Source organism: Oncorhynchus clarkii, chromosome 12 (assembly GCF_045791955.1).
Source record: "Oncorhynchus clarkii lewisi isolate Uvic-CL-2024 chromosome 12, UVic_Ocla_1.0, whole genome shotgun sequence".
NCBI lineage: Eukaryota > Metazoa > Chordata > Actinopteri > Salmoniformes > Salmonidae > Oncorhynchus > Oncorhynchus clarkii.
The window spans coordinates 9,536,030-9,563,522 of NC_092158.1; the positions used below are offsets into that span (position 1 = coordinate 9,536,030).

Here is a 27,493-nt window from a genome sequence, read left to right on the forward strand (position 1 = left end):
GAGAAGGAAAGGCCTCACTATGTTTCTGAGTCACACTCGTGGAGAGAGAAGGAAAGGCCTCACTATGTTATCGAGTCACACTAGTGGAGAGAGAAGGAAAGGCCTCACTATGTTATCTGAGTCACACTCGTGGAGAGAGAAAGCCCCACTATGTTTATCTGAGTCACACTAGTGGAGAGAGAAAGCCCCACTATGTTTATCTAAGTCACACTAGTGGAGAGAGAAGGAAAGGCCTCACTGTGTTTATCTGAGTCACTAGGGAAGAAACACTAGGGAAATTCCACTGCAATTTGTGGCATACATTTTATCGACACAAAAATATTCCAGTGTTTCCATCAGAGTGGTAGTGATTTAAATATACGGTATGACTTTATTCATTGTATCTGGCTGTTTTTCCTTTCAAGCCTGTCAGTCAAGCCAGACTGATTCAACACTCTGAACACTCTTCGAGCCTCTTCACACGAACTACACCTTTCCTAAAAAATACCGTCTGCTAAACATATTACTCAAATGTAAACTAGGGGACTTGCTACGTCTCAACCAGTACCTCCAGAGGTAGTGCTCGATACCCACGCTGATAGTTGCCCCCCTCCCCACCCCCCGAAGCACGGCGGTGTAAACAGAATGGTCTCAGTAAGCCAACATTGCTACAGAATAAAATGGTAATAGTAGAGCCATGTTTTTGAAACAGCTGAATGTATAGACTTTCAGCTGTTTTTACCTGAAATTGCAGTAACAGCCTGTTACATTCTGAAATTGTAGCAGTCGCATCTGGTTGCACTGAGCCACGTAAAACTATGGAAGCAAAAGTGGTGGTCGGGGGGGGGGGGGGGGGGGGTTGTTTTCCTGGGGCCCCAGAGTTGAGGTAGTAGGTTGACCTAACCAACTGCGGTTGTAGCGTATAATGTAAAGGATTTTTAAAGGATTTTTCTCAGTTTGAAACCCCCGGTTCATCATAAGATCTATGAACCTTGCCATTTTCTTATTTCAGTCCATTTCCCTGTCATAGCAGCAAGCATTAGAGGGACACAAACAATCCTAAATGTAGACTGTTTAAACAGATGGATGGGCCCTTTATGTTCTTTACATCTGCTGTAAATTAAAAAAATATATATATATTTTTTTTTAAACGATTTTATATGGGCTGATGGAACCAGATTACTTTTCTAAAACTGATCATACGGTTTATAAATAAATAAAAAACTCCTGGCCCTAGGGACTATGAAAACAAACCCTTTACACAGAAAGAGACAACAGCGATTGGACAAAAACTAAAACTGGGCTGAACTGGCTGTATTGCAGGGTTGCATGGTGAAGGCCTTTGCATCTGTCATTTAAATAAATACTCAGTAGTTCATCACTATGGTATTGATTGATTCATTCCAGTCAATCATCTTGGATTAAAAAGGAGTAGGTAGCCTAACCACTTGAAGCTTGAATATAAACCAAATTTGACCATTCACATTTTATCAGAACACAAATAAAATTGGCCTATTTTAGGCTATAAATACATAGCTTTCCCCTGGACCAGATGGGATCTAGGCTTCCTGCACCTGTGGTTGTCGTCAGCTCTAGGCTACCTGTGGTTGTCGTCAGCTCTAGGCTACCTTTGGTTGTCGTCAGCTCTAGACTGCCTGTGGTTGTCGTCAGTAGGCTGCTCTAGGCTGCCTGTGGTTGTCGTCAGTAGGCTGCCTGTGGTTGTCGTCAGTAGGCTGCTCTAGGCTGCCTGTGGTTGTCGTCAGTAGGCTGCCTGTGGTTGTCGTCAGTAGGCTGCTCTAGGCTGCCTGTGGTTGTCGTCAGTAGGCTGCTCTAGGCTGCCTGTGGTTGTCGTCAGTAGGCTGCTCTAGGCTACCTGTGGTTGTCATCAGTAGGCTGCTCTAGGCTACCTGTGGTTGTCATCAGTAGGCTGCTCTAGGCTACCTGTGGTTTTCATCAGTAGGCTGCTCTAGGCTACCTGTGGTTTTCATCAGTAGGCTGCTCTAGGCTACCTGTGGTTTTCATCAGTAGGCTGCTCTAGGCTACCTGTGGTTGTTATCAGTAGGATGCCTGCAGCTGTGGTTGTTATCAGTAGGCTACCTGCAGCTGTGGTTGTTATCAGTAGGATGCCTGCAGCTGTGGTTGTTATCAGTAGGCTACCTGCAGCTGTGGCTAATCATGATGCATTTCATTAAATGGTGGTGGTATGGGCTTCCATATAAAATAGCTAAAATCGCAGTGAATTTACTTATACCCACATTCAGTCGCAAATTGCTTTTGCCACAATTGAAGACATGCTATTACCAACTCAAAGCTTTTGTCTTGTAGCCAAAACGTAATGAGTATTGCTGCTGCTCCACTTTCAACTGTTCTGCCTGCGGCTATGGAACCCTGACCTGTTCACTGGACGTGCTACCTTGTCCCGGACCTGCTGTTTAGGACTCTCTCTACCGCACCTGCTGTCTCTAACTGAATGATCGTCTATGAAAAGCCAACTGACATTTACTTCGGAGGTGCTGACCTGTTGCACACTCTACAACCACTGATTAATAATCTGACCCTGCTGGTCTCTTCAGAGACGTTCGAAGAGGTTCAAGTCAGGGCTCTGGCTGGGCCATTCAAGGACATTCAGAGACTAGTCCTGAAGCCATTCCTGCATGGTCTTGGCTGTGTGCCTAGGGTCCTCCTGTTGAAAGGTAAACCTTCACCCCAGTCCGAGGTCCCGATTGCTCTAGAGCAGGTTTTCATCAAGGATCTCTGTACCTTACTCTGTACATATATTCCTTGATCCTGACTAGTCTCCCAGTCCCTGCTGCAGAAAAACCTTCCCACAGCATGATGCTGCCACCACCATGCTTCACTGTAGGGATGGTGCCAGGTTTCCTTCAGATGTGATGCTTTGCATTTAGGCCAAAGAGTTCAATGTTGGTTTCATCAGACCAGAGAATCTTGTTTCTCATGGTCTGAGATGAGTCTTAAGGTGCTTTTTGACAAACTCCAAGCGGGCTGTCATGTGCCTTTTACTGAGGAGCGGCTTCTGTCTGGCCACTCTACCATAAAGGCCTGATTGGTGGAGCGCTGCAGAGATGGTTGTCCTTCTGGAAGGCTCTGTCAGAGTGACCATTGGGTTCTTGGTCACCTCCCTGATCAAGGCCCTTCTCTCCAGATTGCTCAGTTTGGCCGGGCGGTCAGCTCTAGGAAGAGTGTTGGTAGTTCCAAACGTCTTCCATTTAAGAATGGAGGCCACTGTTCTTGGGGACCTTCAACGCTGCAGTCACTTTTTTGGTGCTATTCCCCAGAACTGTGCCTTGACAAAATCCTGTCTCGGAGCTCTGCGGACAATTCCCTCGACCTCATGGTTCGTTTTTTTGCTCTGACATGCACTGTCAACTGTGGGACCTTATATAGACAGGTGTGTGCGCGCCTTTCCAAATCATGTCTAATCCATTTAATTTACCACAGGTGGACTCCAATCAAGTTGTAGAAACATCAAGGATGATTAATGGAAACCGGATGCTCCTGAGCTCAATTTTGAGTATCATAGCAAAGGGTCTGAATACTTGTGTAGATTGCTGAGGATTTTGTATTTTTATTTAATCAATTTTAGAATAAGGCTGCAACGTAACACAATGTTGAAAAAGTCAAGGGGTCTGAGTACTTTTTGAAGGCACTGTATATTATAGAGGTCAGTCCTTTCGGAAGCCCAGATCATTTATTTAGAAATCCCATCATTGGATGGGGTTCGGTAGTTGGGTTACCCAAGGGACTCATAGGTCATCATAGCGGTCCTAAGTTGTAAATATAGAGAAGGGGAGTTGCCCGGTAATGTGCATGTATCTTTAAAATCATGGAATGTTTTCATTTCTGTCCATCATAAATTGGCAAGCGTATGGATTCCTTATTTGGACCATTGGGGGTAGATGCTAAAGGCCACACTCCAGATCGCAAGGCATTATTGTGAAATATTGGAGTACGGGCATGGGATTTAGATTCCCAGTTATATTGTTTTGCAGTTTGGTGCCAAATAGAAATTGTGAGCATTAATAGGGCCAAAGCGTAGTTTACGTTGTCTAACTTCTTGGATATAGGGGGCGCTATTTTAATTTTTGGATGAAAAACGTTCCCGTTTTAAACAAGATATTTAGTCACGAAAATATGCTTGACTATGCATATAATTGACAGCTTTGGAAAGAAAACACTGACGTTTCCAAAACTGCAAAGATATTGTCTGTGAGTGCCACAGAACTGATGTTACAGGCGAAACCCAGATAAAAATCCAATCAGGAAATGCCGCATTTTTTGAAACCGCCTCATGCCAATGACTCCTTATATGGCTGTGAATGGGCCACGAATGAGCTTAGGCTTTCTGTCGCTTCCCCAAGGTGTCGACAGCATTGTGACGTATTTGTAGGCATATCATTGGAAGATTGACCATAAGAGACAACATCTACCAGGTGGTCACTTGGTGTCCTCCGTTGAAATTATTGCGTAATCTCCAGCTGCAGTATTTTTCCGTTCGCTTCTGATGAGAAACCAACTGTCACGACTGATATATTATCGAATAGATTTGTGAAAAACACCTTGAGGATTGATTCTAAACAACGTTTGCCATGTTTCTGTCGATATTATGGAGCTAATTTGGAAAAAAGTTTGGCGTTGTAGTGACTGCATTTTTCGGTCTTTTTCTTAGCCAAACGTGATGAACAAAACGGAGCTATTTCGCCAACACAAATAATCTTTTTGGAAAAAATGAACATTTTCAACATTTGTTGAAAAGCATATTTTGAAAATCTGAGATGACAGTGTTGTTAACAAAAGGCTAAGCTTGTGTTTGGATATATTTATTTCATTTCATTTGCGATTTTCATGAATAGGAAACGTTGCGTTATGGTAATGAGCTTGAGGCTATGATTACGCTCCCGGATACGGGATTGCTCGTCGCTAGAGGCTAAGGAATACAGTGCCTTGCGAAAGTATTCGGGCCCCCTTGAACTTTGCGACCTTTTGCCACATTTCAGGCTTCAAACATAAAGATATAAAACTGTATTTTTTTGTGAAGAATCAACAACAAGTGGGACACAATCATGAAGTGGAACGACATTTATTGGATATTTCAAACTTTTTTAACAAATCAAAAACTGAAAAATTGGGCGTGCAAAATTATTCAGCCCCCTTAAGTTAATACTTTGTAGCGCCACCTTTTGCTGCGATTACAGCTGTAAGTCGCTTGGGGTATGTCTCTATCAGTTTTGCACATCGAGAGACTGAATTTCAGTGAGGCTCAGTGAGGTTGGATGGAGAGCATTTGTGAACAGCAGTTTTCAGTTCTTTCCACAGATTCGACTGGATTCAGGTCTGGACTTTGACTTGGCCATTCTAACACCTGGATATGTTTATTTTTGAACCATTCCATTGTAGATTTTGCTTTATGTTTTGGATCATTGTCTTGTTGGAAGACAAATCTCCGTCCCAGTCTCAGGTCTTTTGCAGACTCCATCAGGTTTTCTTCCAGAATGGTCCTGTATTTGGCTCCATCCATCTTCCCATCAATTTTAACCATCTTCCCTGTCCCTGCTGAAGAAAAGCAGGCCCAAACCATGATGCTGCCACCAACATGTTTGACAGTGGGGATGGTGTATTCAGCTGTGTTGCTTTTACGCCAAACATAACGTTTTGCATTGTTGCCAAAAAGTACAATTTTGGTTTCATCTGACCAGAGCACCTTCTTCCACATGTTTGGTGTGTCTCCCAGGTGGCTTGTGGCAAACTTTAAATGACACTTTTTATGGATATCTTTAAGAAATGGCTTTCTTCTTGCCACTCTTCCATAAAGGCCAGATTTGTGCAATATACGACTGATTGTTGTCCTATGGACAGAGTCTCCCACCTCAGATGTAGATCTCTGCAGTTCATCCAGAGTGATCATGGGCCTCTTGGCTGCTTCTCTGATCAGTCTTCTCCTTGTATGAGCTGAAAGTTTAGCGGGACGGCCAGGTCTTGGTAGATTTGCAGTGGTCTGATACTCCTTCCATTTCAATATTATCGCTTGCACAGTGCTCCTTGGGATGTTTAAAGCTTGGGAAATCTTTTTGTATCCAAATCCGGCTTTAAACTTCTTCACAACAGTATCTCGGACCTGCCTGGTGTGTTCCTTGTTCTTCTCTGCGCTTTTAACGGACCTCTGAGACTATCACAGTGCAGGTGCATTTATACGGAGACTTGATTACACACAGGTGGATTGTATTTATCATCATTAGTCATTTAGGTCAACATTGGATCATTCAGAGATCCTCACTGAACTTCTGGAGAGAGTTTGCTGCACTGAAAGTAAAGGGGCTGAATAATTTTGCACGCCCAATATTTCAGTTTTTGATTTGTTAAAAAAGTTTGAAATTTCCAATAAATGTCGTTCCAGTTCATGATTGTGTCCCACTTGTTGTTGATTCTTCACAAAAAAATACAGTTTTATATCTTTATGTTTGAAGCCTGAAATGTGGCAAACGGTCGCAAAGTTCAAGGGGGCCGAATACTTTCGCAAGGCACTGTATACAGTATCCGTGAATACCACCTCTTCCAGAGCAATAGGAGATACCATATTATATTAAGGGACATATCAATGAAGAACACCTCTTCCAGGGCAATAGGAGACACCATATTTCTCTTTACTCAGCCAGGGGGCTGAAGAATCATGCTAGTGCAGACCTTGGTCACAGACACCTTGAAAAACAGGTAGGGGCATGGATCAGAAAACCAGTCAGTAGCTGACATTTTCTACGTCCCAGAATTGTGTACAGATCCTTGCGACATGGGGCTGTGCATTATGATGAAACGTGATGGCAGCAGGCTGAATGGCAAGGCAATGGGCCTTAGGAGCTCATCACAGTATCTCTGTGCATTCAAATTGCTATCGATAAAATGCAACTAATGTTTGTTTTCCGTATGTTATGCCTGCCCATACCTTAACCACACCAGCACGGGCACTCTGTTCACAACGTTGACGTGGGCAAACCACGAAACCATACACGGATGTCTGCCATCTGCCCGGTACAGTTGAAACCGGGATTAATCCGTGAAGAACACACTTCTCCAGCGTGCCAGTGGCCATCGAAGATGAGCATTTGCCCACTGAAGTCAGTTACGACACCAAAACTGCAGTCAGGTCAAGACCCGGGTGAGGATGACGAGCACGCAGATGAGCTTCTGAGATGATTTCTGACAGTTTGTGCAGAAGTTCTTTGGTTGTGCAAACCCACAGTGTCATCAGCTGTCCGGGTGGCTGTCTCAGATGATCCCGCAGGTAAAAAAAGCCGGACGTGGAGGTCCTGGCATTTACACGTGGTCTGTGGTTTTGAGGCCGGTTGGACGTACTCTCAAATTCTCTAAAACGACATTGGAGGCGGCTTATGTTATTGAAATGAACATTCAATTCTCTGGTAACAGTTCTGGTGGACATTCCTGCAGTCAGCATGCCAATTGCACACTCCCTCAAAACTTGAGACTTCTGTGGCATTGTGTTGTGAAAAACTGAACATTTTAGAATGGCCTTTAATTTTCCCCAGCACAAGGTGCACCTGTGTAATAATCATGCAGTTTAATCAGCTGCATGATAAGCCACACCTGTCAGGTGGCTGGATTATCTTGGCAAAGGAGAAATGCTCACTAACAAGGATGTAAACAAATTTGTGCACAACATTTGAGGGGAAAGCTTAATGTGCATATGGAACATTTCTGGGATCTTTTCTTTCAGCTCATGAAACACGGGACCAACATTTTACATGTTGCATATATATTTTTGTTCAGTATAATAAGGTGACGGGGCATCATATTGTGTTAGCTTTCTGCCATGTTTGAGAAGTCAAAGCTCTTTGGAGGAATTCTTTGGATAATTTCCCAGAGTTTTTTTTCTCTTCGTTCTCAGACCATCTGCTCCTCCCCCATCTCCTTCCTGGGCAGGCAGGCCCGTTTCCCTAGCAACTCCAGACTCCACACAGACACAGTGTGTACACATACTGCTCCAGAGCCTGTACTGTTCTTCCTTCAGACAAGCATGGGTCAAAACTTTCACAACATCCACAAAATGTTCACGTTTGCTTGTATATGTCCAAACTCACCAAAAATGAAATTCGGTATGTATATGTAAACCTTTGAGCTGTATTGCCTGTCTTTGCAATTTGTTTATTTTCCTTTGAGCTCGTTAGCATATTTAGCTAGCAACCTCCATAGAAATTCTCTACAAAGTGCTAATTTTGTTAGCATTCTGGTAGACATCCAATTGGTATTTTTACGTTTTTTGGTGACCCCTTGTGTACTAAGCCGGTAATACTGTAAATCCCAGGATGAGAGGACTGTAGGATTTTGTAGTAATGAAACATTGAAACGCCATCTGGGTGGATTTTTTTGTACATTCTAAGATTTGAAGTTGGCAGTAGTAAGCATGATGGTCAGACAAGCTCATACAGTGCCTTCGAAAACTATTCAGACCCCTTTAATTTTTCCACATTTTGTTACGTTACAGCCTTACTCTAAAATATATTAAATACAAATAAAATCCTCAGCAATTTGCACACAATACCCCATAATGGCAAAGCCCAAATAGGTTTAGACATTTTTGCAAATGTATTACAAATTTTAAAAATACATATGTAAATGTGGTATTTCATTTAAGACCCTTTGCTATGAGACTAAAAATTGAACTCAGGTGCATCTTGTTTCCATTGATCATCCTTGAGATGTTTCTACAACATGGAGTCCACCTGTGGTAGATTCAATTGATTGGATATGATTTGGAAAGGCACACACCTGTCTATAAGGTCCCGCCTGTCTTCATAAGATCTATATAAGCAAAACCCATGAGGTCAAAGGAATTGTCCGTAGAGCGCCGAGACATGATTGTGTCGAGGCACAGATCTGGGGAAGGGTAACAAAAAATGACTGCAGCATTGAAAGTCCAAGAACACAGTGGCCTCCATCATTCTTAAATGGAAGAAATTTGGAACCAGCAAGAATCTGGCCACCCGGCCAAACAGGGCAATCGGGGGAGAAGGGCCTTGGTCAGGGAGGGTACCAAGAACTCGACGGTCACTCTGACAACAGTCTAGAGTTCCTCTGTGGAGATTGGAGAACCATCCAGTAGGACAACCATCTCCGCAGCACTCCACCAATCAGGCCTTTATGGTAGAGTGGCCAGACAGAAGCCACTCCTCAGTAAAAAGGTCTCGACAGCCCGCTTGGAGTTTGCTAAAAGAAACCTACAAACTCGGGTCTGATGAAATCAAGATTAAACTATTTGGCCTGAATGCTAAGCGTAATATCTAGAGGAAACCTGGCACCATCCCTATGGTGAAGCATGGTGGTGGCAGCGTCATGCTGTGGGGATGTTCTTCAGCAGCAGGCACTGGGAGACTAGCCAGGATTGAGGCAAAAATGAACAGAGTAAAGTACAGAGAGATCTCTGATGAAAACCTACTCCAGAGAGCTCAGGACCTTAGATTGGGGCAAAGGGTCACCTTCCAACAGTGGTTTCGGGACAAGTCTCTGAATGTCCTTGAGTGGCCCCACCAGAGCCCAGGCTTAAAACCGATCAAACATCTCTGGAGAGACCTGAAAATAGCTGCGGAGCAACGCTCCCCATCCAATCTGACAGAGCTTGAGAGGATCTGCAGAGAAGAATGTGAGAAACTCCCCAAAATACAGGTGTGCCAAGCTTGTAGCGTCATATCCAAGAAGGCCGGAGGCTGTAATTGCTGCCAAAAGTGCTTCAACAAAGTACTGAGTAAAGGGTCTGAATAATTACATACATTTATTTCAGTGCTTTTGTTTTATAAAATTAGCAACATTTTGGGGGATATTTTGTGTAGATTTTAGAATAAGGCTGTAACCTAACAAAATATGGAAAAAGTCAAGGGGTCTAAATACTTCCAGAAGGTACTTATTAATGAAAATAAAATAGATTGTGTAGATAGTTTGAATTCAATTTGTGAGAATGACTTATGCCTGTTTGAGTAGAAAGTGTACACCTCTGCTTTAGGATTATGTGCTCAATGGGCATCAATGAGGTTGTAATCAGAAAGTATACGCTGGAGAGTCTTGGTTGTGTGTGGATTGTAGTCTCGCATGTCCAAAATGACATTCATGTCAGTAACCAAATGGAATTAAGTTCATGCTAATGATATGCTGTTCAGAGAAAAACAAATAGGATAATATGAATTTGGAGCACACACACATGAATAAAAAGGCCATTTTCTTTCCATTTTGGATACATTCAGGGAAGTGATTCTCCCTTCTTGGTCTTCGCCTTTACCCAAGATGGCGATTGAGTTTCTTATGTATCATTATGAATACACTTAGTTTTGTTTGGGGCTGATGAAAAAGCAGCCCGTTTGTACAAATGGTTCTTTAGGCAATGTGTGTCCTTTTGGAACATGTGTGTTTCTTGGAACATGGCTATATAAACATGGTTTCTTGCTAGGATATCAAGACAGCTGGAAGGTTTAATAGGATTATTAAGGCCTTTCAAATTCCAAGAGAGAATAGCTAGCGTTGCCATTGTTAAAAAATATATATATGTTATTAATAATATATAATTAATAATATTCTCAAAGACGTCTTGAGCTGCTCTGGCAGAAGAGAACGTGTGTGTTGTATTCTGGAAGGTGAAGAAGAGTTTTGCCAGGTGGATGAAGCCATATCTCAGATTTAGCCTACATAGCTTGGATCTCACTTCATAGTAGGTTTCCCTCTGTTTTAGCAGTCAGCACTCAGGTCTGGGTAGGTGCTGATCCTCTTCTCCACATTAGGTCAGAGCCCTCCCCGATTCCGCTGCAAGGCAAACAGTTTGTCTTTTGACTTCTGTGGATTCGTACCATCAGCAAGACCCATTCCGGAGAGGACCCGTGTTAATTAACATCATGGGACCCAGCTTCTCCTGTCTAACCAGTTCATAGAAAAGATTGCTCATAAGTCGTGTTGCCCGTTTCCACGGCAGCTTCAAGTCCTATTATCCGCACATTGAATTTAAGTGAATAACTTAAAAGGTGATTCTATTTTCTCTATTAAGAGATTGATTTCCCCCCTCTAACTTAGCTCACGCTGTTTCCGGGTCATGGAGTTGTACCTCTGTCTCATTGGCTGCCTTCTACAGACTATCCACTTTAATTGAATAGGCATATACTTTCAAAAAGGAAAGCAAAGGGAGTGATTCATTTACCAGTTTTAATTGCAAGTTAAGGGCCAGAGGTAATCTCCTCACAAACAATCTCTCGGATACTTGTTATACAATGAATTCGCCACACCTTATTATGGGGTTTACAATTGACGATTTTAGAAAACAAGTCTGTTTATTCGTCGTCATTTTGCAAAAGAAAACCACGATAAGGCCACACGTTTCAACGCATGCCACCGGAACCAGAACCCTGCGAGTTGTTTGTCATTTTTGAACAGTTTGTGCTTACTGGCTTCTATGCTGTATGTGTGACAGCATAGAAGCTATGGCCTTCAGCTATGTTCAAACAGAGAGGAAGAGAGGACAACTCAGGTTATTTACAGTCTGGTGGCTCCAAGGAGGAAGCAGAAGAGCCTCCCTCCCACTAGAACTTATGCTAACTGGATAATGATAGCTTACTAGGAGAATAACCCCCCTCTCACTAGTCACTTTAATAATGCTACTTTAATCATGTACATATCTTACATTACTCATATGTATATACTGTATTTTATACCATCTATTGCACCTTGCCTATGCACACTCGGCCATCGCTCATCCATATATTTATATGTCCATATTCTCATTCACCCCTTTTAGATGTGTGTGTATTAGATAGTTGTTGGGGAATTGTTCGATAATACTGCATTGTCGGAACAAGAAGCACAAGCATTTCTCTACACTCGCATTAACATCTGCTAACCATGTGTGTGTGACAAAACACATTTGATTTCAACAGATGCTAACTGGATAATGATAGCTTAGTAGGAGAAGAGCCTCCCTCCCACTAGAACAGATGCTAACTGGATAATGATAGCTTACTAGGAGAAGAGCCTCCCTCCCACTAGAACATATGCTAACTGGATAATGATAGCTTACTTGGAGAAGAGCCACCCTCTCACTAGAACAGATGCTAACTGGATAATGATAACTTACTAGGAGAAGAGCCTCCCTCCCACTAGAACAGATGCTAACTGGATAGTGATAGCTTACTAGGAGAAGAGCCTCCCTCCCACTAGAACAGATGCTAACTGGATAATGATAGCTTACTAGGAGAAGAGCCTCCCTCCCACTAGAACAGATGCTAACTGGATAATGATAGCTTACTGGGAGAAGAGCCTCCCTCCCACTAGAACAGATGCTAACTGGATAATGCTAGCTTACTAGGAGAAGAGCCACCCTCTCACTAGAACATATGCTAACTGGATAATGCTAGCTTACTAGGAGAAGAGCCACCCTCTCACTAGAACAGATGCTAACTGGATAATGATAGCTTACTAGGAGAAGAGCCACCCTCTCACTAGAACAGATGCTAACTGGATAATGATAGCTTACTAGAACTCAGAATTTCCGGTAGCTGAGGTTTTTTTTTAACGGTGCAAAACATGATACAAAGAAAGAAACATTTTTGGTGTGATAGAAGCGTTCATTTTCCAGAATTGTGTTTTTTTCAGGGGGTTTTTCCCCTTACCAAAATTAGATAAATATTCTCAGCAAAGCAAAGCAATCCTCAGCAGCTGCTGTTTGCCCCCAGTTTCTTCTCCTGAACCCAGGTATCTCTGACACAGATTTGAGCCTATGGATCTGGTCACATTAGAGGACCATGTCATCTAGGTCTGTGAATCAAACACATGCTCGGTCACACTGCAAGGCGAGTAAGTGACAAAACAAGAGGACTTTGGGTAAACCATTTGAATTCAATCACTTTGACAGCACCCCTTTTTCATTTGAATGAAACCTTTCATATTTGCCCATTGTAGAAGTGGTCAGAAAGAGATTTTTTTTAGACATGAATGTGCTCAAAGTAGTTTCCATAATGTTATTTATGTCTATTTTTATGTATAGATTTTTTCATATTCACATATATTGTAGCAGACCCTATTTTACGTCATCTGAAGTTGTGTTGCACCCACCATAGGTTGAGACATGTTCTTGAATACATGGATTGGCCACAGTTTCATAGCATCTCACATTTACTGCATGGTTGGTTAGTTATATGCAGAGGAAAAATATTTGATGGACTTGTACATACAAGAGCTACTAGATTCAACAGCTACTGCTTCTGCATTCCCAAGTTCCCAAGTATTCTGAGCCAAAGTATTGCCTAGCAACTGTCACCTTGTTAAAAGCCCTCCCTTCTGACTTAACCTAAGTCTTGCGACAGCCGACAACTTTTGAAGTCAACAAGCAGAAAAACCCTATTTAGAAAAACTGTGGTAATTAGTTTAGTTAGGCCCCTCCACCTCGTTCTCCAACCCGTTTGGGAGCTCAGCCCATCCTATCTTAGCCCAGTCTAGCCAATCACATCCTGGAGCCCTGCCCATCCTATCATATCTTAAGCCCAGCCAATCCTATCCCAGCCCATTCCGGAGCCCGATCCAGCCAATCACGGCTCAGCTCCGCCCATTACAGAACCCAGCCCAGCCTATTCGAGAGCCACATGACCCGCTGCCAAGCACCGGAAAGTCCAATAACATTTGTATTTCCCCTCATCCGCTACACATGACTCCAATTACTAACCTCAGGGAAGCTAGGAAACTATAGTCCTGATTGAAGCACCTTGGCCCTGAAGTGGAGAGGAGGTGAGGGTGGTGGAGGAGGAGGAAAGAGAAGGGTGATGGAGGAGGAGAGGGTGGTGGAGGAGGAGGAAAGAGAAGGGTGATGGAGGAGGAGAGGGTGGTGGAGGAGGAGGAAAGAGAAGGGTGATGGAGGAGGAGAGGGTGGTGGAGGAGGAGGAAAGAGAAGGGTGATGGAGGAGGAGAGGGTGGTGGAGGAGGAGGAAAGAGAAGGGTGATGGAGGAGGAGAGGGTGGTGGAGGAGGAGGAAAGAGAAGGGTGATGGAGGAGGAGGAAAGAGAAGGGTGATGGAGGAGGAGGAAAGAGAAGGGTGATGGAGGAGGAGGAAAGAGAAGGGTGATGGAGGAGGAAAGAGAAGGGTGGTAGAGGAGGAAAGAGAAGGGTGATGGAGGAGGAAAGAGAAGGGTGATGGAGGAGGAGGAAAGAGAAGGGTGATGGAGGAGGAGGAAAGAGAAGGGTGATGGAGGAGGAGGAAAGAGAAGGGTGATGGAGGAGGAGGAAAGAGAAGGGTGATGGAGGAGGAGGAAAGAGAAGGGTGATGGAGGAGGAGGAAAGAGAAGGGTGATGGAGGAGGAGGAAAGAGAAGGGTGATGGAGGAGGAGGAAAGAGAAGGGTGATGGAGGAGGAGGAAAGAGAAGGGTGATGGAGGAGGAGGAAAGAGAAGGGTGATGGAGGAGGAGGAAAGAGAAGGGTGATGGAGGAGGAGGAAAGAGAAGGGTGGTGGAGGAGGAGGAAAGAGAAGGGTGGTGGAGGAGGAAAGAGAAGGGTGGTGGAGGAGGAAAGAGAAGGGTGGTGGAGGAGGAAAGAGAAGGGTGATGGAGGAGGAAAGAGAAGGGTGATGGAGGAGGAGGAAAGAGATGGGTGGTGGAGGAGGAAAGAGAAGGGTGATGGAAGAGGAAAGAGAAGGGTGATGGAGGAGGAGGAAAGAGATGGGTGGTGGAGGAGGAAAGAGAAGGGTGATGGAGGAGGAGGAAAGAGAAGGGTGATGGAGGAGGAGGAAAGAGATGGGTGGTGGAGGAGGAAAGAGAAGGGTGATGGAGGAGGAGGAAAGAGATGGGTGATGGAGGAGGAAGGAGAAGGGTGGTGGAGGAGGAGGAGGAAAGAGATGGGTGGTGGAGGAGGAAAGAGAAGGGTGGTAGAGGAGGAAAGAGAAGGGTGGTGGAGGAGGAGGAGGAAAGAGATGGGTGGTGGAGGAGGAGAGGGTGGTGGAGGAGAAGGAAAGATAAGGGTGATGGAGGAGGAGAGGGTGGTGGAGGAGGAGGAAAGAAGGGTGATAGAGGAGGAGGAAAGAGATGGGTGGTGGAGGAGGAGAGGGTGGTGGTGGAGGAGGAGGAGGACGAGAGGGTGGTGGAGGAGGAGAGGGTGGTGGAGGAGGAGAGGGTGGTGGAGGAGGAGGAAAGAGAAGGGTGGTGGAGGAAGAAAGAAGGGTGGTGGAGGAAGAAAGAGAAGGGTGGTGTTGAACTGCAGAGAAGGGTGATGGAGTAGGAGAGGGTGGTGGAGGAGGAGGAAAGAGATGGGTGGTTGAGGAGGAGGAGGGGGTGGTGGAGGAGGAGGAAAGATAAGGGTAGTGGAGGAAGAAAGAAGGGTGGTGGAGGAAGAAAGAATGGTGGTGGAGGAAGAAAGAGAAGGGTGGTGTTGAATTGCAGCCGGAGGAACAAGCCACAGTTTAAGGCACCATATGTTGGTAAGGGGTGAGAAAGGTTAAAGAGGAGAGGGGGAGGATGGAAAGGAGGAGGCTGGTACACTGCAGCAGGAGGAGCAAGTCACAGATTAAGGCTCCATGTACATGGAGGTAACCAGAGAGCATTAACCGCTGCTGTGCTATCATTTAAAAACAACCACAGAGGAAGGAGAAAAGAAACAGAGCAAGCTGCCATCCCAATTGGGATCCTATTCCATACAAAATGTGCTACTTTTGACCAGAGTAGTATGGGGCCTGGTCAAAAGTAGTGCACTTAAAAGGGAATATGATGCCAATTGGGATGAAACCGAGGAGGGGCAGGCAGGCCGGATAGGAAGGCCTGAGGTTTATTATAGGAGCTCGTTCATCCGTCCCTCCCTCCATCCAGCCCTAAAGCCTCCATATGGCCACCAGACACCGCTGCATTAGAGAAGGACATAAACATTAACGTCCTATGTGACTTCATATCAGTAACACTTGTCAGAAATTAAATAAGAGCCACGGCAAGTAGATTGTAGATTGTGGTTGTAGCACGCAAGCAGTGTCAAACATGCACCAGTGTGAGACAGACAGACAGACAGACAGACAGAGAAGAGCTGGAGAGAGAGGCAGACTTGGCTATAAGTGAGAGAGGGTTAAAGGGCTAGAATTATCCTGTCTCTTATTAAAAAGCAGGCATTTGGAAACCACAGCCACTCTGTCTCATGCACTCAGGGTGTTAATCCCAAACAGTACCCTATTCCCTTTATAGTGTACTACTTTGACCAGGGTCCATAGAGCTGGGGTAAAAATGAGTTCACTACAGCGAATAGGATAGCATTTGGAATGCACCTGGACCAACACAGCTTCCCACATCCCGGCCATCTAGAACATCTCACTAACCAGTCAGCCTCTCTGCTCTGGTAACGTCATCTCTCACACATTTTTCAAACGTCTCAACAGCTGATAGACGACTAGTTATCAATTTCATAGCAGCAGGTCCACGGAGGAGTCTGGTCTACATGGTAGTGCTGCGGACTCCAGACCACACATACACCCTGAGATAGTGGTCCAAGCACTGTCTCAGTCATTCTCCTGTCTGTGCCCCTGACATTTGAATCTCTTCATCTTCCTTATCCTACCATTAAAACCAGGGAAAAAAGGTCTCACCATCCATGGCCTGGCGGAGCACCTGCAGCTTCCTCTGCTTCTCCTTGATCCGGTCATAGGCTGAGGTCAGAGCTGAGCTGACCGACAGGGGTGAGTGGTGGTGGGCCTTCGTCCTGGGCGTCTCCAACCCACCAAAGTCTGAGTAGCGGTTCTCGCCGTCTCGATCCCGGTACACCCGGGAGGCTGACTTGTGCCTTCCCCCTGAGCGGGTACTGAGGGCACTGCTACCCCGCCTGGCATCCTCAAGGGCTCCAAAGCGGAGCATATCCGGGTCTATGTGGGCCAGGTCTACAGAAGACGCCCAGTTCTTCTTGTGTTGGGCTGTCGAGTCTCCTCTATAGGGCAGGGACCTCCTGTCCAGCTCTACCGGCCTGCCTCTCTGCTGGGGCTCGAGGTAGAGGGCCAGGTCTGCGGAGGACTCTGACCCAGGATGATAGTCCGATGGCGGGTAGGGACCAGGCAGGGCCCCCTCACCTCTCAGGAGGTCCTGGATGGGCAGGGAACCCATGGAGCGACTCAGGCCACGGTTCAGAGATGCCTGCTCCTGACTACGAGCCTTGTAACGCTCCAGTACCCTCGGGGCTGCACTCCTCCCTGAGGGGAAAGACAGACGGTAGATCAGACAACAGGGAAATAACATACCGTAAAGGGACTAATGAGAAAGTGTACCACAGGTTTTTGTGTTACACTACATGACCAAAAGTATGTAGACACCTTTGTCGAAAATCTCATTCCAAATCATTGGTATTAATAGGGAGTTGGTCCCCCCTTTGCTGCTGTAACCACCTCAACTCTTCTGGGAAGGCTTTCCACTAGGTGTTGGAACATTGCTACGAGGACATTCAGCCACAAGCATTAGTGAGGTCCAAGATGGCGTAGCAGTCAGACGTCTTTGTCTTATCCTGTCCTATGTATATATTTTTATTCACATTCTTTTTAATATTTTTCCTAAACCTTAACTTCAAAATACTTTCCTGCAACCCGCCTCACCAAACGTGGAATGGATCTGTTTTTTTTCGTAAGTATTTCTATTTACCGCCGAACTGGAATACCTCAACTGAAGCTATTTAGCTATCTAGCTACTAGCTATCAGCTATCAGTCAGCTAACCACTGCTAGCGGTCATCAGCTAACCTTTAGCTCGGAAAGCTCTCGCCAGTTCGTACAACGCATTTCAAACCAAAACATACTGGACCTATTTTTCTCTCCATATCCCCAGATTCCTACAGCAAACTCTGAACCTTTTCATCTGGACCATCACAGTTAGCTGGAGCTAGCCCATGCTAGACCCATCTCCCGGCTAGGGCTCCTGGGCTACTCCTGAAGCCCACTCCTCGGCTACAATATCCGGACCCCTTCTACTGCCGATACGGAACCCCGCCGATCCTTCACGACTGGAATACCGACAGGCCACTCAGGCGCGACGTCCCTTGAAGGCCCATTCTGCTAACCGTGGCCTGCTGTCTAGAGCATATTGGACTGTTTGCTGATCCTTCAGCCAGTTTCTTGAACCACTATACCCATTTTGCCAATTGGACTTGGACCCCTCTGCTACTTGGAACCATATTAATTCCACGACTGGTCTATCGACGTCACTGCACAAGGAGGCAAAAACAGACTTTCTTCCATCGCGACGTCCATCTAAGGCCCTTATGCTAGCTTGCTAACCCGCTAACCCAGGCCTGCTAACTGCTAGCCCAGGCCTGCTAACTGTCTGAATCACCGTGTCCCCAGCCAGCCCAACCACCCACTGGACCCATACGATCACTTGGCTACGCATGCCTCTCCCTAATATCAACATGCCTTGTCCATTACTGTCCTGGTTAGTGATTACGGTCTTATTTCACTGTAGAGCCTCTAGCCCTGCTCAATATGCCTTAACCAACGATGTTGTTCCACCTCCCACATATGTGATGACATCACCTGGTTTAAACGTCTCTCGAGACTAGATCTCTCTCATCATTACTCAATGCCTAGGTTTACCTCCAATGTACTCTCTTCCTACCATACCTTTGTCTGTACATTATGCCTTGAATCTATGCTATCGTGCCCAGAAAACTGCTCCCTTTACTCTCTGTTCCAAACATGCTAGACGGCCAGTTCTTATAGCCATTAGCCGTACCCTTATCCTACTTCTCCTCTGTTCCTCTGGTGATGTAGAGGTTAATCCAGGTCCTGCAGTGCCTAGCTCCACTCCTACTCCCCAGGTGCTCTCATTTGTTGACTTCTGTAACCGCAAAAGCCTTGGTTTCATGCATGTCAACATTAGAAGCCTCCTCCCTAAGTTTGCTTTATTCACTGCTTTAGCACATTCTGCCAACCCGGATGTCTTAGCCGTGTCTGAATTCTGGCTTAGGAAAACCACCAAAAACCCTGACATTTCCATCCCTAACTGTACAATTTTCCGCCAAGATAGAACTGCCAAAGGGGGCAGTGTTGCAATCTACTGCAGAGATAGCCTGCAGAGTTCCATCTTACTATCCAAGTCTGTACCAAAACAATTGGAGCTTCTATTTAAAAAAAATTCACCTTTCCAGAAACAAGTCTCTCACCGTTGCCGCTTGCTATAGACCACCCTCTGCTCCCAGCTGTGCCCTGGACACCATATGTGAATTGATTGCCCCCATCTATCTCCTGAGCTCGTGCTGCTAGGTGACCTAAACTGGGACATGCTTAACACCCCGGCCATCCTACAATCTAAGCTTGATGTCCTCAATCTCACACAAATTATCTATGAACCTACCAGGTACAACCCCAAATCCGTGAACACGTGCACCCTCATAGATATCATCCCAACTAACTGTTTTCAACCAAGATGTCAGCGATCACTGCCTCATTGCCTGCATCCGTAATGGGTCTGTGGTCAAACGACCACCTCTCATCACTGTCAAACGCTCCCTAAAACACTTCAGCGAACAGGCCTTTCTAATCGACCTGGCCGGGGTATCCTGTAATGACATTGACCTCAACCCGTCAATAGAGGATGCCTGGTTATTCTTTAAAAGTGCCTTCCTCACCATCTTAAATAAGCATGCTCCATTCAAAAAATGTAGAACCAGGAATAGATATAGCCCTTGGTTCACTCCAGACCTGTCTGCCCTTGACCAGCACAAAAACATCCTGTGGCATTCTGCATTAGCATCGAATAGCCCCCGTGATATGCAACTTTTCAGGGAAGTTAGGAACCAATATACACAGGCAGTTTGAAAAAGCTAGCCTTAGCTTTCCTAACAGAAATTTGCATCCTGTACTCAAAAATGTTCTGGGACACTGAAGTCCATGGAGAATAAGAGCACCTCCTCCCAGCTGCCCACTGCACTGAGGCTAGGAAACACTGTCACTACCGATAAATCCACAATAATTGGGAATTTCAATAAGCATTTTTCTACGGCTGGCCATGCTTTCCACCTGGCTACCCCGGTCAACAGCAGTCCCCACAGCAACTCGCCCAAACCTCCCCACTTCTCCTTCACCCAAATCCAGATAGCTGATGTTCTGAAAGAGCTGCAAAATCTGGATCCCTACAAATCAGCTGGGCTAGACAATCTGGACCCTGTCTTTCTAAAATGATCTGCCGAAATTGTTGCGACCCCTATTACTAGCCTGTTTCAAACTGTTTCGTATTGTCTGAGATTCCCATAGATTGGAAAGCTGCTGCGGTCATCCCCCTTTTCAAAGACCCAAACTGCTACAGACCTATATCTATTCTACCCTGCTTTCTAAGGTCTTTGAAAGCCAAGTTATCAAACAGATTACCGACCATTTCGAATCTCACCGTACCTTCTCCACTATGCAATCTGGTCTCAGAGCTGGTCGTGGGTGCACCTCAGCCACGCTCAAAGTCCTAAACGATATCATAACCGCCATCGATAAGAGACATTACTGTGCAGCCGTATTCATCGACCTGGCTAAGGCTTTCGACTCTGTCAATCACAACATTCTTATTGGCAGACTGAACAGCCTTGGTTTCTCAAATGATTGCCTCGTCCTGGTTCACCAACTACTTCTCTGATAGAGTTCAGTGTGTCAAATCGTAAGGCCTGTTGTCCGGACCTCTGGCAGTCTCTATGGGGGTGCCACAGGGTTCAATTCTCGGGCCGACTCTCTTCTCTGTATACATCAATGATGTCGCTCTTGCTGCTGGTGAGTCTCTGATCCACCTCTACGCAGCTGACACCATTCTGTATACCTCTGGCCCTTTGTTGGACACTTAACTAACCTCCAGACGAGCTTCAATGCCATACAACTCTCCTTCCGTGGCCTCCAACTGCTCTTAAATGCAAGTAAAACTAAATGCATGCTCTTCAACCAATCGCTGCCCGCACCTGCCCGCCCGTCCAGCATCACTACTCTGGACGGTTCGGACTTAGAATATGTGGACAACTACAAATACCTAGGTGTCTGGCTAGACTGTAAACTCTCCTTCCTGACTAATATTAGGCATCTCCAATCCAAAAATAAATCTAGAATCGGCTTCCTATTTCGCAACAAAGCATCCTTCACTCATGCTGCCAAACATACCCTCGTAAAACTGGCCATCCTACCGATCCTCGACTTCGGCGATGTCATTTACAAAACAGCCTCTACTCAACAAATTGGATGCAGTCTAGTGTCATCTGTTTTGTCACCAAAGCCCCATATACTATCCACCACTGCGACCTGTATGCTCTCGTTGGCTGGCCCTCACTTCATACTCGTCGCCAAACCTACTGGCTCCAGGTCATCTACAAGTCCCTGCTAGGTAAAGTCCCCCCTTATCTAAGCTCACTGGTCACCATAGCAGCACCCACCCATAGCACGCGCTCCAGCAGGTATATCTCACTGGTCACCCCCAAAGCCAATTCTTCCTTTGGCCGCCTCTCCTTCCAGTTCTCTGCTGCCAATGGGTGGAACGAACTGCAAAAATCTTTGAAGCTGGAGACTCTTACCTCCCTTACTAGCTTTAAGCACCAACTGTCAGAGCAGCTCACATATCACTGCACCTGTACATAGCTCATCTGTAAATAGCCCATCCAATCTACCTCATCCCCATACTGGTATTTATTCACATTCATCCTCTGCACATCCTACCATTCCAGTGTTTAATTGCTCTATTGTAATTACTTCACCACCATGGCCTATTTATTGCCTTACATCTCTTACCTCCTTTGCACATGCTGTATATAGATTTTTCTACTGTATTATTGACTGTATGTTTGTTTATTCCATGTGTAACTCTGTTGTTGTAGGTGTCGAACTGCTTTGCTTTATCTTGGCCAGGTCGCAGTTGTAAATGAGAACTTGTTCTCAACTGGCCTACCTGGTTAAATAAAAATAAAATAAAAAATAAAAAAGCACGAAGTAAATATACTTAAATAAAGGTGAAATAAAAAAAATTGTCACAAACACATGGTTAGCAGATGTTAATGCGAGTGTAGCGAAATGCTTGTGCTTCTAGTTCCGAACATGCAGTAATATCTAAGAAGTAATCTAACAATTTCACAACTATCTTATACACACAAGTGTAAATTAGTGAATAATAATAATAATAATAATAATAATAATAATAATAATAATAAATAATAAATAATAATAATAATAATAATAATAATAATAATAATAATAATAATAATAATAATATGTACATAAAAATATATATGGATGAGCGATGGCCGAACGGCATAGGCATGATGCAGTAGATGGATTAGAGTACAGTATATACATTTGAGATGGGTAGTGTATGTATACATTATATAAAGTGGCATAGTTTAAAGTGACTAGTGATCATTTAAAATTGGATCTAATAAAAGTATTAAAGTGGCTAGAGATTGAGTCAGTATGTTGGCAGCAGCCACTCAATGTTAGTGACGGCTGTTTAACAGTCTGATGGCGTTGAGATAAAAGCTTAATGTTGGGCGATTAAGCCTGGCTCGCAGTCGGCATTACAATTCATCCCAAAGGTGTTTGATGGGGTTGAGGTCAGGGCTCTGTGCAGGCCAGTCAAGTTTTTCACAACGATCTCGACAAACCATTTCTGTATGGACCTCGCTTTAGGCACGTGGGCATTGTCATGCTGAAACAGGAAAGGGTGTTCCCCAAACTGTTGCCACAAATTTGGAAGCACAGAATTCTATAACGTCATTGTATGCTGTAGCGTTAAGATTACCCTTCACTGGAACGAAGGGGCCTAGTTCGAACCATGAAAAAAACAGACCCAGAACATTATTCCTCCTCCACCAAACTTTACCTTTGGAACTGGGGCAGATAACGTTCTGATTGGTGGATTCTAAGTCTTATTTGTCCATAGGACTGCCAGATGGTGAAGCAGGATTCATCACGCCAGAGAACATGTTTTCACGGTTCCAGAGTTACACCACTACAGATGACGCTTAGCATTGTACATGGTGATCTTAGGCTTGTGTGCGGCTGCTCGGCCATGGAAACACATTTCATGAAGCTCTCGACTAACAGTTACTGTGCTGATGTTGCTTCCAGAGGCAGTTTGGAATTCGGTAGTGAGTGCAACCGTGGAGAGACGATTTTTTGCGCGCTTTGTGCTTCAGCGTAGCGCTTGTGTGGCCTACCACTTCACGGCTGAGCTGTTGACGCTCCTAGACGTTTCACTTCACAATAACAGCACTTGCAGTTAATTGACCGGGGCATCTCTAGCAGGACATACATTTGACGAACTGACTTGTTGGGAAGGTGGCATCCTATGACGGTGCCACGGTGAAAGTCACTGAGCTCTTCAGTACTGCCAATGTTTGTCTATGGAGACTATGGAGACTGCATGGCTGTGTGCTCAATTGTATGCATGTTGTTACATTACAGACTTATTCTACAATAGCACAATACCCCATAATAACAAAGCAAAAACTGTTTTTTATAAATGTCTGCAAACATAATACCATGCAGTAGAAACTCAAATTTGGGCCCATTGATCCTTTTTTATTTAATTTAATTTTTTTAATTTTTTTATTTTACCCCTTTTTCGTGGTATCCAATTGTTGTAGTAGCTACGATCTTGTCTCATCGCTACAACTCCCGTATGGGCTCGGGAGAGACAAAGGTTTAAAGTCATGTGTCCTCCGATACACAACCCAACCAAGCCGCACTGCTTCTTAACACAGCGCACGTCCAACCCGGAAGCCAGCCGCACCAATGTGACGGAGGAAACACCGTGCACCTGGCCACCTTGGTTAGCGCGCACTGCGCCCGGCCCGCCACAGGAGTCGCTGGTGCGCGATGAGACAAGGACACCCCTACCGACCAACCCTAACCCGGACGACGCTAGGCCAATTGTGCGTCGCCCCACGGACCTCCCGGTTGCGGCCGGTTACGACAGAGCCTGGGCGCGAACCCAGGGACTCTGATTGCACAGCTCTTAACCACTGCGCCACCCGGGAGGCACCATTAATCATCCTTGAGATGTTTCTACTTCATTGGTCCACCTGTGGAAAATTCAATTGATTGGACATGATTTGGAAAAGCACACACCTCTAAGGTCCCGCAGTTGACAGTGCATGTCTGTACAAAACCCGAGCCACGAGGTTGAAGGAATTGTCCTTAGAGCTCAGACAGGATCGTGTATAGGCACAGATCTGGGAAAGGGCACCAGCATACCCAACAACACAGCGGCCTCCATCATTCTTAAATGGAAGAAGTTTGGAACCACGTTTGGCCGTCCAGCCAAACTGAGCAATCGGGGGAGAAGAGCCTTGGTCAAGGAGGTGACCAAGAACCCAATGGTCAATCTGACAGAGCTTCAGAGTTCCTCTGTGGAGATGGGAGAAACTTCCAGAAGGACAACAATCTCTGCAGCACTCCACCAAATCAGGCCTTTATTGTAGAGTGGCCAGATGGAAGCTACTCCTCAGAAAAAGGCACGACAGACCGCTTGGAGTTTGCCAAAAGGCACCTAAAGGACTCTCAGACCATGAGAAACAAGATTCTCATGTCTGATGAAACCAAGATTGAACTATTTGGCCTGAATGCCAAGGATTACGTACGGAGGAAATCAGTGAAGCATGGTGGTGGCAGCATCATGCTGTGGGGATGTTATTCAGCGGCAGGGACTGGGAGCCTAGTCAGGATCGAGGGAAAGATGAACGGAGGAAAGTATAGAGAGATCCTAGATAAAAACCTGCCCCAGAGTGCTCAGGACCTCAGACTGGAGCAAAGGTTCAACTTCCAACAGGACAATGACCCTAAGCACACAGCCAAGACAACACAGGAGTGCCTTCGGGACAACTCTGAATGTCCTTGAGTGGCCGCGCCAGAGCCCGGACTTAAAACCGATCGAACATCTCTGGAGAGACCTGAAAATAGCTGTGCAGCGACGCTCCTCATCCAACCTGACAGAGCTTGAGAGGATCTGCAGAGAACAATGTGAGAAACTCCCCAAATACAGGTGTGCCACGCTTGTAGCGTCATACCCAAAAAGACTCAACTGTAATTGCTGCCAAAGGTTGTTCAACAAAGTACTGAGTAAAGGGTCTGAATACTTATAAAATTATAGTAAAAAAAAAAAATTGTAATACATTTGCAAAAACTTCTAAGAACATGATTTTGATTTGTCATTATGGGGTATTTAATACATTTTAGAATAAGGCTGCAACATAAAATGTGGAAAATGTGGACAAAGTAAATGGGTCTGAATACTTTCCGAAGGCACTGTATATAGTGTATAACTAGCTTGGTGTCAGATCTGTGTTGTCTTGCCAATGCTGTGACAACCACAAAGAGTTGAGAAACTGGGACCTCTTCCTGAAGAACGAGAGAGACTGCGTAGCTAATGTTGGAGAGAGGGGGAGGGGACTCAGGCCTATAAAACATGTAGTGCCTTGCTTTAATCTACAAAGCATATGGCTCCATCTCTACAGTAAAACAGAACATCAAAGACAGAATTATTTTTTTCCAGGAACACTCGCTATGGGGCAGACAGAAACTTTTCCAGGAACACTGTTGCTATGGAGACAGACAGACCAGGACAAGATTGATTGAATTTTTTTTATTTTTTTAAAAATAACAGGAAATAGAACATTTGTTTTGAGGGTCCATTGGCCCTTTCATTCTTAGTTGCAACATTCAGAGAATTGATTCCAGGAGGTTTATCTAGAACTATTAGTCGTGGTGGGCATGGGTAAGCTGCACTGCACAGTCAGCGCTGTGGTACTAAAGCAGAATGAAAACAATCACGTCGCCCAGCATGAAAAACAAAGCAATGACAGCATTTTCTCCACAGTCACTTCAACGCTAACCACCGACATGTCACATCTGCAGAAAGAAAGTGATGTTCACCCATGACTACGTGGCCACACATGCCTCCAACTCAATCAAGTTTGCAGACTACACTACAGTAGGAGGCCTGATTACCAACAATAACGAGACAGCCTACAGGGAGGTGGTGAGGGCCCTGGGAGTGTGGTACCAGGAAAATACCTCACACTTAACGTTAACAAAAACAACTGATCGTAGACTTCAGGAAACAGCAGAGGGAGCAACACCCCCCCTCCCCCCCCCATCAACTGGACCGCAGTGGAGAAGGTGGAAAGTTACGTTCCTTGGCGTCAATGACACTGAAAATGGTACACCAACGCAGTGTAGTGAAGAAATTTGGCTTGGCACCTAAAACTTTTACACATGCACAATTGAGAGCGTCCTGTCGGGCTGTATCTCTGCCTGGTACGGCAACTGCACCGCCCGCAACCGCAGGGCTCTCCAGAGGTTGTTGCGGTCTGCCAAATGCATCACCGGGGACAAACTACCTGCCCTCCAGGACACCTACAGCACACAATGTCACAGGAAGGCCATAAAGATCATCAAGGACAACAGCCACCCGAGCCACTGCCTGTTCACCCCGCTATCATCCAGAAGGCGAGGTCAGTACAGACTGAAAAACCAGCTCAAGGCCATCAGACTGTTAAATAGCCATCACTAGCACAGAGGCTGGTGGAATTTATATAGAATTGAAATCACTGGCCACTTAATTAAACAGAACACTAGCCACTTTAATAATGTTTACATATTTTTGCATTACTCATCGCACATGTATATACTGTATTCTATCCTATTCTACTGCATCTTCTTCTATGCCGCTTCAAATACTTCTGGGTTTTGCTTTAGCCTGCCTGTAGTGCCAGGTGGGAGGAGGTTGGTCTTCTGAGACTTTTCTATTGGTTCCATTGTGTCAGGCGTGCTCAATCAAGTCCAGCTAAAGTATTTTAAATTAGTATTGAACCCAGACCAGCTTAGGAACTATAATCAATGCCATGCAATGGTTACATAAGCCTCCTCTCCCCTCCCATTTTTTTTTTTCATCGAAAGGAAGTAGGCATCTTTAAAGTATCAATAAAAAGTCTGATGACCTGAGGACTGAAGGAGTGGAATCTAAAAAAAGGGGGTAACGCAGAAAGCCTCTGGATCTTCATACCTTAACACTTCAAACCCAAAAACCACACATGTACACTTGATACTTTCTATTGTATACACACCAATTCGATTAGCTAACTTCCAGCACATTTCAAGGCTGTTCATTTTCTCTCACCACTGACTTGTCTTCTGAGCACCTCCCTCTTGGCCATGGTTCAGGAAGCGTGGGAGTCAGTCAACATTAGGACACTGGTAATGCACCGCCACCCATTAAAAGAAGGATCCGTGAACTAAAACTAGTGTTCAGTTCACTGTCCCAACTTGTCTATGCCAGCCTACCAGGGTCTCTATTGTCAGGGTTATGTTCAGCCCGCCTACTGTAACACCCCCAGGGATTTTTTTTCTTCTTCCATCAACTAGAGGAGACCAAGCCTGTTAGAACCGGACCAAGGTCTGTCTCTCTGTTGAAATTGTGAATCACTTCCTCCCAGTAACAGCAGCAACACTGACATGACTCAGAAAGTCATTAGATCAGATATTCATCAATCAGGTATATACTCAG

The 27,493-nt window shown here is 45.2% G+C and overlaps 1 protein-coding gene across 2 annotated transcripts in view; it reads right to left on the minus strand.

Annotated features, from left to right (window-relative positions):
- The window catches only part of LOC139422688 (protein tyrosine phosphatase non-receptor type 13), a 156,089-nt gene that overhangs the window by 79,519 nt on the left and 49,077 nt on the right, over positions 1-27,493 (minus strand). For both annotated transcript variants that reach the window (XM_071173892.1, XM_071173891.1), the window contains exon 7: positions 16,583-17,176. In XM_071173892.1, coding sequence (XP_071029993.1) covers positions 16,583-17,176 — 594 coding nt within the window. The remainder of the gene's footprint in view (positions 1-16,582; positions 17,177-27,493) is intronic.